A 12419-nucleotide genomic window follows, 5' to 3' on the forward strand; every position below is an offset into this window, starting at 1 on the left:
TTGGTGTCAGTGGGAGGAATAGTGCCCCATCATTGATGTCAGTGGGAGGAATAATACCCCATCATTGGTGTCAGTGGGAGGAATAGTGGCTCATTATTGGAGTCAGTGGAAGGAATAGTGCCCCATCATTGTAGTCAGTGGGGGAATACTGCCCCATCATTGGTGTCAGTGGGAGGAATAGTGCCCCATCATCGTAGTCAGTGGGGGAATAGTGCCCCATCATTGGAGTCAGTGGGAGGAATACTGCCCCATCATTGGTGTCAGTGGGAGGAATAGTACCCCATCATTGATGTCAGTGGGAGGAATAGTGCCCCATCATTGATGTCAGTGGGAGGAATAGTGCCCCATCATTGGTGTCACTGGGAGGAATAGTGCCCCTTTGTTGGTGTCAGTGGGAGTGCCTCAATGTTGTGTGTATCACTGGCAGGAGTTGTAGGCCATTGTTGGAGTCAATGGATGAAATAGTGCCCCAAGGGCCAGATAAAGGTAAGCAAATGGCCACATCTGGCCCTGTTGCCATAGTTTAGAGACCACTGCTTTAGAGCTTATCAGTTTTTCCATTTCTTTTGTTACAAGTACAGGGAATAGCCGTTGATCTGTCAGAAGTGCTGTTGTATGTGTGAGTGTTATCAGCTACACTCATTATATTTTTCCTAAACTACTCAACCACTCCTCTCTCTGATCTCGACAACATACAGGTTAATTCTTCTGTAGTCCAAGACAGGAAAGAGGAGGGCTCTATGAAATAACACAGGAAGACCACAGAGGACTCAGGACAGCTCTGAAATTCTGAAAAGATTTTTTTGCGCTTATCAAACAGATATAACAAAAGGCTTTTAATAGTATATTGAACAGACCAAAAGGGAGCTAATACTTATAGAATTGGGGTCTAGACTACCATGGAACACCAGAAAGATAGGCACCTCATCCCCTGTACATATTTGATCTATAAAAATGAAAAGAAAAAAGGGGGAATTTTGCGGTGCTGTAATACAGAATGAAATACATGAAAGGTACTATATTAATATATATTTTCCCCTTTTTTTTTCTAGCCTTGACTTACCTTCGTCTATGCCCTCCTTCTATTGAGTGGCCATCTGTGGGCAGAGGGTTACACATATTTTCCACACTTAGTGGCTGGTTTTTAGTGCATCTGAGGGTTCAGTTAGTGGAGGGTAAGCGCTTCTTCTTGAATCTTCACATGGAAAGCTTCTCACACATTTTATAATTTCTTGTTTATGTCTTCCAAATCTTACATTGAATATTACTAATTTCTGTTTTTTCTCAAACACTTGTTAGTTTGCACATCCCCTGATGAAGCCAATGCGAAACATGTTGGGATAAAGTGCAGCAAGTACCTCATGTCTTGTCTTCAGGACCCCTCCATTTGTTTATGTATATCTTCTTGTGATTGTACTATGTGCAATTTTTTAATTGTATCTTAATAAATGAATACATTTTATATAGTACCTTTCATGTATTTCATTCTGTATTACGGCACTGCAAAAATCCCCCTCTTTTCTTTTCATTTTTATAAACGGAGCTAATACTTGTTGGGGCTTACATGCATTGTAACAGCTTGTAGGCAATACACAAGGACACGTTCTAGTACAATGTATCACGGGATGCATTTGTCATACACAGCTGTGTGATCTTATACGACTGAAGTGTCTTAGCGATGTGCAGTGATGCATTGCCTTTCGGTGGGTTTGTATGAGCCCTTTACATAATATTGTATGTTTGTTCAGAGCTTTGTATGAATACTGCATCACTGAGCATTGTTCTGTGCTGGGGAGAGGGGGTCGGTGCCAGCAAAATAGTGCTGAGTGGTTCACAGTGTGACCTGGTGGTGTGAATCAGCTGCAACCACTCTCATTGTGACACTGTGACCTCAGCCCATGGGTTCTTCTCAGCTGTCCCTATCACTGTACCATCTCATAGGCATGGAGTTTGAGTAGCACACATCGGTCACCATGCAGGAATCTGCTAATTCCCTGGCGATGGACGGGTACTGCAGCAACGTGCCAGCCTTCCTCTCCAAGCTGTGGACACTTGTAGAAGATCCCGAAACCAACCAGCTTATATGCTGGAGCGTGGTAAGTGTTTCATTGGTGAGGCCCAGCTAAAGAGGTTCAGAACTGTAGGGATTAGGGATGCTATAGGGATTTTGTAAGTCTTTTCTATATACAGTACATAGAGGTTAATATCATACCCAGAGATGAAAAGAGAGCGGAGCTAATATTTTAATTTCCTATTTGACCTTCATAAATACACCTGCAGCCAAGAACGATAGCTGGTTGGTTAATCAAGAAAATACATTGATTATGAACTAATATTTAATTTTATGATATATATTTTGTCTTGTAATTCTACCTGAACCTGGCTCTTTTTGTGTATTTTACATTTGCCTTTTGTTACCTACATTTAAATTATTTTCATTAGAAATTATCTTAGAAAAATGTTTATTAAAAAAAAGATTGAAGCATATTTAATCATGAAGGATGAGAAAATGTTGTAAGTTTGTAGTAATATCCTGTGGGTTAATTAGCATATAATTGTGAACCCTTTTTCTGTATTAATACATTATGAGCCATCTAGTCTTAATAATAAAAATCATATTTCACAAATACACATATTACAATCTTTATTGAAAACATGGTGTAAACATCAAAGGTTATTGATGCAAAGACTGTGAACCCATGTATTTAATACATAGTGGATCTACATTACTGGAAATAATCTTAATATTACCCAATCCTGTATTCAAAACAATTCCAGTGTGTGTAAATCCTTGGCGTGTCTAATCATGCCACAGCATTTCATTGGCACTGAGGTCGGTACTGTAGTCTTGAGCATGCTTTCTAATTGAGACACTCCGTTGTTGATACACTTCTGTGTTTTGTAATATTATCAGGCTGCATGACCCTTCTGTTTGGCTTTTCCGAGCCAAATGTCCTGGCATTCTGTTGTAAAATGTCTTCAAACAATTGGAACTCAATAGCGATTGCAAGACGTAACATACTGACTTTACCATGCTTCACAGTTGAGATATGGTTATAGTGGTGGTATTAAATGCATTGCTGCTTCTTGGCATAACACTTGGCATAACATATTGTTCTGCTTTTTTTTAAACTGTTCACTGATCATGCCTAGTAGACATCGGACGAAAAATACTGCTTTTGTAGCGATCGTTCCGATAATCGAATCATTAGTACACAGCTTTTGAGAGCTGATCACAGTTCAAGCACAAAACTTTTTCTCGTACGATTTCAGAACGACTGATTTTTTTTTAAATTAGTATAATATTTGTACAAAAAAAAAAAAAACATGACCAAGACCACGCATGCTTGGAAATGAAAGACTACATTACAATACAATACATGACATCACTTCCGAAGTTGTATTCTGTTGTACGAGAATTTTCATAACTTTAGTAACCTATTGGTTTTCGATATGAGACTAGCATGCAAACAAAAAAGACAATCATTCATATTCTCATCGTGTGTACCGGGCTTAATGCTGCAAGATGCCAAAGTGGTCATTATCAGGGCAGTTTTTTTTTTGGGAGAGAGAACTAGTTTCTCTCTTTTGATAAACTAGCATAAATATAATTGTTGTTCAGTTGTTTCTTTTGATATACCCATAAATATGAGGTTATCAGGAGCAAGATATGTGGGCAGGCTCTTCATTGCAACCATAGGGTTCACTTTCACTTGTATGAGGGTTGTATGGCATGTGCTTGCATTGTTGATTGTAGGACACCATTTGTAGAGTAGTGATCGATTCTGACTGATTGCAAACTATCTGCTAGTCTGTGAATTGATGGAGGGTCCAAGTCCTTAGAATTTTTTTGTAACGTTTTACAGCCTTGGGAGCGCCAACAACATTTCTAATGGGATTGCTGCACTGAAATCTCTTTTGATCAAGCCATATTGCACTTAAATATTGATGTTTTTGCTATGGCAGGGCAGATCCTGAGTGGAATACTAGACTCATTAATCGAAAAAGGAATCGTTCAATTTTTATTTTATACAGCTGTTTTTATTTGTCATTATGACTTATGAACTATTCATGTAGAAAAAATACAATATATATATATATATATATATATATATATATATATATTATATATATATATATATATATATATATATATATATATATTATATATATATATATATATATATATATATATATATATATATATATATATATATATATATATATATATATATATATTAGTTGAAGCATAAGGTTTAATTAACAAACTGTATCACATCATACCTTATTTCACTGGTCCATCCACTCTCAGTATCATTCCTTGCAAAATAAAAAAAATAGGTAATGATGCAAGCAGTGAAGCATGAGTTCTTCAATGTCCTTGACAGGTACATGGGGGGTTAATTTCCACAAGCTCCAAAACATTCAGTGCAGCGCCTCAGGAGATTGAAGAGATCTTTAGAGTAACAAACCAAACAGACAGCAGAGGGCGCAGTCTAAGCATAGTAAACATATGTTTATTGAATAAAAAGACATTTGGCAACTCACAAGCATCAGAAGAATAAGTGCCTGTCAACAATATCTCAATCTGGTGGTCTGCTGCTGGAACCACAGTATCACAGATGCAGAGAATCCAGTCCACAATGTGCAGCTAGCAGCACCGACCCAGGGACAACCAGGAAGCAGGGAAGCTTCTCTGACAGGCGTGGGAACCAAATCTGTGACATCAGACGCCAGGAGGTGTGAATAGAGTGCTACGCATTTCGAGGTGATCCTGCCTCTTTCTCGAACACTTTAGTGCACTGCTGGAGTGTTGACAGCTTACCATATCTGTGAAAGTATCTCCAAGTCCTCTCTGCAGCAACCTGAATTCCATGTAATATACTTCTGGTGTCCATAGATACTTCATAAATATAGAGTACTTTATGGCCTCATAATCATCATTCTTTCCAGTTGACCAGAGTTTTGCCTCTCAGCCCTGATGCCAGATACCAGGCCTACCATGTAGGCAAGTCCCAGACCCTATATCATTTGCAAATATATTAAAAAGTAGGGGTCCCTGCTGGTAACAGGTGTAAGGGGCATTCCTCCCAATAATCCACATTGTAATGGAATATGTTATAATTTCCCCACTGACCACAAATATAAGGGGCATTCTTCCTGCTTTCCATCACGGTAAGAGGCATGTTTCCCACTGACCCCAATGTAAAGGTGCATTCTTCCCACTGACCACCAATGTAACAGATCATTTTTCCCACTGACCATTTAGGCAGTGGGAAAATGCCTTGCTTTTGGTGGTATGTGTCAGAAAAAAAGCCTGGAATTTTTAATCACTAGGAGCAGTGGGCAGTTTGTGAAAAATGACTAATGCTGTTGGTCGGTGAGAGGAAATATAATAAGACACTCTTAAGATTCAGATCTCAGTTCAGCTCCCCCTTAAACTCTATTTCAGGCTTCAGATCAGCCCTTCAAACTTTTTATACTTCTCTTCTTATCTTAGATTAGCCACCTTTAAACGCCCGGGTCTCAGATAAGTTCTCTTCTGATCTCAGATCATCTTGGCTTAAAGCTTCCTTCAGACCCCTGCCCTGATCAGCACCCCCTTTAAACGTCTCTTCAGACCTCCCCACCTTTACCTTTACTTCAGACTCCCAGATCAGACCTTCTTTAGAACCCAGATCATCATCCTACCCTCCTCTGTCCATCCTCCACAACTCTTGCAGACCTTAGAGCAGCACAGAGGCTCAGAGAACTCTGAGTGAGTATGTTCCTAGCCTTTCCTAGCAACTCTGTGCCATATGCATGCTCCTGTACAAGACCCTGTACCTGTCGGTGGTCAGCAGTGCTGGCTGGGATGAGCATTCCAGCACTCGGCTCCAGGACATAAACTGGGTCTGGGGGACCCTCAGATTTCGTTCTCACCCCGGGACAATCTTGCAGAAAATGGGAAAGTTGGGAGGTATGACTACACTAAAAGCCACATATATGGGGTGCACCTACAGTACCACTTACAGGCATACCCCACTTTTAAGTACACAATGGGGTTTATTTACTAAAGCTGGAAAGTGCAAAATCAGGCTGACTTCTGCATAGAAACCAATGAGCTTCCAGGTTTTATTGCCAAAGCCGTAATTGAACAATCTGGGGTTAGAAGCTCATTGGTTTTTGTGCAGAAGGGAGCCTGATTTTGCACTTTCCAGCTTTAGTAAATAAACCCCATTGTGTACTTAAAAGTGGGGTATGGCTGTACTACATTTCCACTCACCATCAATGTAAAAGGTCACTACACTAATCACCAATGTAAGGGGTCCTAATCCCACTGACCAAGAATGTTGACAATGGGCAGTACAGCTTGATGACTTAGTGGCTGTTAGCGTTTCTGCCTTTGGCCTTCAGTTTGAATCCTGACCAGGACATTACCTGCAAGGAGTTTGTATGTCATCCCTTGGCTTGTGCAGGTTACCCCCTGGGTACTCAGATTTCCTCCCAAACTCTAAAGACATGCTGGTAGGGTAAATAGCTCAACTGAGTGTGCTCAAGATGGCTACCCCACCTCCTAAGTGCTTTGAGTCCCCAAGGAGAAAAGAGCTAAAGAAATGAAAATAAAAAAATAAAGATCGCTATACTGATCACCAATGTAAAGGGGACACAATTTAAAAAAAATTCTGACGATTATTATTATTCATTTAATTTTTTTGATTATTACTGAAAGTAATGTTTTTGAATAGAGCAGAAGCGAGGTAAAAAATGCCAACTAGCAGTAAAAAAACAGAGCTTCTAATCCTTCTACACTCCAAGACTAATGCCGCGTACACACGATCAGAATTTTGGTCGGAAAAAGTTCTGATGGTTTTCCCGACCGAATTCCGACGGGATTCTGCTCAAGCTATCTTGCATACACACGGTCACACCAAATTCCGACCGTCAAGAACGTGGTGACGTACATCACATACGACGGGACTAGAAGAAGAAAGTTCCATAGCCAGTAGCCAATAGCTTCCATCTTGTAGTTGAATCTGAGCATGCGTGAGCTTTTGCGCGTCAGAATTGCATACAGACGAACGCATTTTCGGATAGGAACTTTTTCCGACCGAAAAATTGAGAACATGCTCTCAATCTTTTGCTGCCCAAAATTCGGCCAGCAAAAGTCTGATGGAGCATACACACGATCGCATTTTCCGACCAAAAGCTCTCATCGGTCTTTTGCTGGCTGAATTTCCGAAAAAAGGTTTGGCTGGAGTTGGATATAAGTCGAGGAGGTTGTGTGTTATTTCAGTGATGTTTTGAATAGGTTGATTAACAAGCAATACCAGAAAAAAAAGTGGGTTCATTATCTCTGAGGGAATTCGGTTTTATTACACAAGCTGCTATCTCAGTGTATTTAAATGGAGCGATGTGAGTCATGTTTTTAAGGTCAAAGTCAAGAAATGCTACTGTAGTTTTATCAGCCATTTTATCGCCCATGTCCTGTGTGCAAAGTTTTCGGTAAAGACATTCGTTTGTCTCTGGTTGTCATCAGTCTCGTTATTGCTCGTTGAGTTGTACTGGCTTGTGACCAAGAATGTATCTTGGTCACAAGGTGAACTTAAATCAGTTATGAAATACTTTTATAAGCAAAACAAGGAAATAGTCAAAGAACACAATTCAGTTTTTAGCCCCTAGCCAGAATATTCAGTTATTTAAATTTCATCTTCTTTATAGATAATTCCAAGTGCATTTCTGATTCCGAGTACACATGACCGGACTTTTCGGAAGACTAGGTCCGATGGAATCATTCTGTCGGACAATCCGATCGTGTGTGGGCTAATCCAATCGTTTTTCGTTTAAATAAACTGACGGACCTAGAAATAGAGCATGTTTCAAATCTGTCCGACTGACTCAATTCCTACCGGGAAAACCGTTCATCTGTATGCTGGTCCGACGGACCAAATACGAAGCAAGGAAAGCTATTGACTACTGGCTATTGAACTTTCTTAACTTTCTTTTTTAGTCCCGTCTTACGTCATCACATTCAAAACGAACGGGCTTTCGAATGGACTTAGTCCGTTCATGTGTGGCCAAGTCCGTTCATTCAGAAAGTCTGTCGAAAGTCCGTCGGGAAGACCGTCGGACCTAGTCTGCCAGAAAGTCCGGTCGTGTGTATGCGGCATTAAAGTGTACCTCTACTTTAAGTAGAACTAAAGGCCAAAAACATTTTTTCCCCCCATGCTCAGGAGGTCAGCACTACAATATTATGTTGTTTTTTGTTTTGTAAGAACATGTGCTTTCAAGAATAAGTTCACTTTTAAAAAATAAATAAAACATAAACATTTTTTGCAGTTAAAAAATGCATTTGCTTTTTGTTTTGTGTAGGAGCCTGAAAAGCATTGCAGCAGCAATCAGCAGGTCTCCTGCAGGCTGTCAGTGTAAGCTGCCCGTCCGTACATTGTACAGCATTGCACGCAGTTTCACATTGACAGGAAGAGTCAATGAACTACCACAGCGCTTAACAGCACCATAATAGTTCACTGAGAACTACAAGTGACCAGTCACAAAGCATGTCCGTACTTGTAGTTCATTTATTCCCAGAACTCTGTGAATGGCTGACACGGTCATGTGGGCAGAGCCCTGCACAGCCACGCTCTTTTCAAAAAAATGACAACGTGTATGGGGAACTTCTACCCATACTGCTGTCATAGGGAAGGGGGTAATCAGGGAGTGGCTGAAGTAGTGGGAACATGTTACATGTTCCACCCTAAAAAATGGCTGGAAAAATGTAACATATTCCCAAAGGGAAATTTATCCTTTAACCACTTCAGCCCCAGAAGAATTTACCCCCTTCCTGACCAGAGCACTTTTTGCGATTCGGCACTGCGTCGCTTTAAGCAACAACATGGCTCCCAAACAAAATTGACGTCCTTTTTTTCCCACAAATAGAGCTTTCTTTTGATGGTATTTGATCACCCCTGCGGTTTTTATTTTTTGCGCTATAAACAAAAAAAAAAGCAACAATTTTGAAAAAAATGCATTATTTTTTACATTTTGCTATAATTAAAAAAAAAAATATATATATATATATATATATATATATATATATATATAACATTTTTTCCCTCAGTATAGGCCTATATGTATTCTTCTACATTTTTTTGTGTTAAAAAAAAAACAATAAGCGTTTATTGATTGGTTTGTGCAAAAGTTATAGCGTTTACAAAATAGGGGATAATTTTATGGCATTTTTATTAATAATTTTTTACTAGTAATGGCAGCGATCAGCGATTTTTATCATGACTGCGACATTATGGTGGACACATCAGACATTTTTGACACATGTTTGGGACCATTGTCACTTATACAGCAATCCGTGCTATACAAATGCACTGATTCCTGTGTAAATGACACTGGCAGTAAAGAGGTTAACCACTAGGGGGCAGTGTAGGGGTTAAGTGTGTCCTGGGGAGTGATTCTAACTGTGGGGGGGGTGTGGCTATGTGTGACACATCACTGATCTATGTCCCAATCACAGGGAGCAGAGATCAGTGACACTGTCACTAGGCAGAACGGGGAGATGCTTGTTTACATTAGCATCTCCCTGTTCTTCCTCTTTGTGTGACGATCACGGGTATCCCCGCATACATCGAGTCTGCGGGACCCACGACCCAACTCACAGAGCTTGCCGTGGGCACCCGCTGGCCGCCTCTTAAAGGGCAACGTACAGGTACATTCGTTTTCCTGTACGAGCCCTTCTGCCGATATATATCGGCGTGAGGCGGTTGGCAAGCGGATAAGTCATGTAAAAGTGAAGTTATTTATTTTTTTCTTATATAATACTTACCTAGGTGGATGCAGCATCGGTCCCCAGTGCCTCTAAGGCTGAGAACCGAGCAATCTAACACCACTGATCGCTTGTTTCCCAGTGCTCCGTGAGCAGAGAGCAGGAGACTGTCAGTCACCGGCTCTCTGCTCTGCCCCCTCTCCTCCACTCACTGGAGTGCTGGGCTGTGGAGGGGGATGGGAGAGGCTGGCTCAGGCTCTCAAGGGCTCACTATAAAGCAAAATAAATATATTAATGTGTTTCCTGAAAAATTATTGTCTAAAAGTTTATGAAATTAAATAATGATTATCTAAAAGGTAAAGCAATTAAATGATATAATGACAATCAATCACCCTATACATTTATTAGGTATCACTAATAGCTGAGTGACAATTGATTAGAAAAATGAAAGGCTGAACCCGGCAACGGTCTAGGGTTCTGGATGGATCCTGACCGTATGGTTGCGATTTTTCCTCAGCTTGGATCAGCTCTGTGCTGTCAGCCAACAGCGAGCTTCAGCATCTAACATAATATGTGGCACATAATTGTGAAGTGGAAGGAAAATGATAAATGTTTTTCAAATTTTACAAATAAATATCTGAAACGTGTGGTGTGCATTTGTATTCAGACCCCCCCTCCCCCCCAGTCAATACTTTGTAGAACCACCTTTCGGTGCAATTACAGCTGCAAGTCTTTCTGTGGATGTCTCTACCAGCTTTTCACACCCGGAGTGATATTTTTGCCCATTCTTCTTTGCAAAATAGCTCAAGCTCTGTCAGATTGGATGGAGAGCGTCTGTGAACAGTAATTTTCAAATCTTGTCACAGATTCTCAATTGGATTTTAGCTCTGGACTTTGACTGGGCCATTCTAACACATGAATATGCTTTGATCTAAACTATTCCATTGTAGCTCTGGCTGTATGTTTAGGGTTGTTGTCCTGCTAGAAGGTGAACCTCTGCCCCGGTCTCAAGTGTTTTACAAACTCTTAACAGGTTTTTACAAGATTGCCCTGTATTTGGCTCCATCCATCTTCCCATCAGCTCTGACCAGCTTATCTGTCCCAGCTGAAGAAAAGCGTCCCCATAACATGATGCTGCCACCACCATGTTTCACGGTGCGGATGGTGTGTTCAGAATGATGTGCAGTGTTAGTTTTCCGCCACACATAGCGTTTTGCTTTTAGGCCCAAAAGCTCAATTTTGTTCTCATCTGACCAGAGCACCTTCTTCCACATGTTTGCTGTGTCCCCCACATGGCTTCCCACAAACTGCAAGCAGGACTTCTTATGGCTTTCTTCTTGCCACTCTTCCATAAAGGTCAGATTTGGGGAATACACGACTATTAGTTATCCTGTGGACAGATTCTCCAACCTGAGCTGTGGATCTTTGCAGCTCCTCCAGAGATACCATAGGCCTCTTGGCTGCTTACCCGAATAAGTGCTCTGTGAGATGTTCAAAGCTTGGGATATTTTTTTATACTCTAACCCTGCTTTAAACTTCTCCACAACTTTATCCCTGACCTGTCTGGTGTGTTGCTTGGCCTTCATGATGCTGTTTGTTCTCTAAAGTTCTCTAACAAACCTCAGGGGGCTTCATAGAGCAGCTGTAATTAGGCTGGATCCACACCTATGCATTTTTTGTGCTTTTTGCATTTTGCAGATTTGCACTATAGAACATGTTCCATAGGAAACCATTTAAATGGACTGTAGTGCAAATCTGCAAAATGCAAAAAGCACAAAAAATGCATAGGTGTGAATCCAGCCTTATACTGAGATTAAATTACACACATGTGGACTCTATTTACTATTTAACTGACTTTTGAAGGTAATTTGTTCCTCTAGATTTCAGTAAGGGTTATCCGAGTAAAGGGGGCTGAATACAAATGCATGCCACACATTTCACATATTTATCTGTAAAAAATGTGGAAAACCATTTATCATTATCCTTCCGCTTCACAATTAGGTGCCACTTTGTGTTGGCCTATCACATAAAATCCCAATAAAATACATTTACGTTTTTGGTCGCAACATGACAAAATGTGGAGAATTTCAAGGGGTGTGAATACTTTTTCAAAGCATTGTAGTGCACAAATCTGGATTATGTAACATACAGAGTGCAGGGATTCAATCTATGAACTGCTACTCATCACAGCGCATGAATCTTACTACTGAACATGTGTAAAATGGAAATATCAAAGTACCTGGATTACAGAAATACATTTTATGTTGTTAGGTGTAGTTTACATTCTATCTTACACAGTTTTCATTTGGAGGAGATACCCTTTACATTGGTAGCTTTCCAACAAGAAAGCACATTCTGTTTTGTCTGTTGGCCCTTGTGCACACGGTCGGAAATTCTGACGGAAAATGTCTGATCGGACCATGTTGTCGGATAATCCGACTGTGTGTGGGCTCCATTGGACTGGAGAGCTGGGCTATAAAACTTTCTGACTACACGATCCGATCGGACTTTGTCTGATTGTGTGTAGAGAATTCCGATAGGACAAAGTGCCACGCATGCTCAGATCAAATTCCTAGACCAAAGCTATTGGCTACTAGCATGAACGTAGTCCCGTCCTAACGAAATAACGTCATCATGTTACGTACGATCGGATTTTCCGACAACT

At 40.5% G+C, this 12419-nt stretch overlaps 1 protein-coding gene across 2 annotated transcripts in view; it reads left to right on the forward strand.

The window, feature by feature from the left end:
• Positions 1 to 1783: 1783 nt before the first annotated feature.
• The window catches only part of LOC143934860 (heat shock factor protein 4-like), a 58241-nt gene continuing 47605 nt past the window's right edge, over positions 1784 to 12419 (forward strand). The window contains exon 1 of one of the 2 annotated variants that reach the window (XM_077458462.1): positions 1784 to 2096. In XM_077458462.1, coding sequence (XP_077314588.1) covers positions 1974 to 2096 — 123 coding nt within the window. In that variant the 5' untranslated portion in view covers positions 1784 to 1973. The remainder of the gene's footprint in view (positions 2097 to 12419) is intronic. The other variant, XM_077458463.1, reaches the window with a different exon arrangement.

The sequence above is a fragment of the Lithobates pipiens genome, unplaced genomic scaffold (assembly GCF_037356315.1).
Source record: "Lithobates pipiens isolate NorthernLeopardFrog02 unplaced genomic scaffold, aLitPip1_a1.2 Scaffold_28, whole genome shotgun sequence".
NCBI classification, from domain to species: Eukaryota; Metazoa; Chordata; class Amphibia; order Anura; family Ranidae; genus Lithobates; species Lithobates pipiens.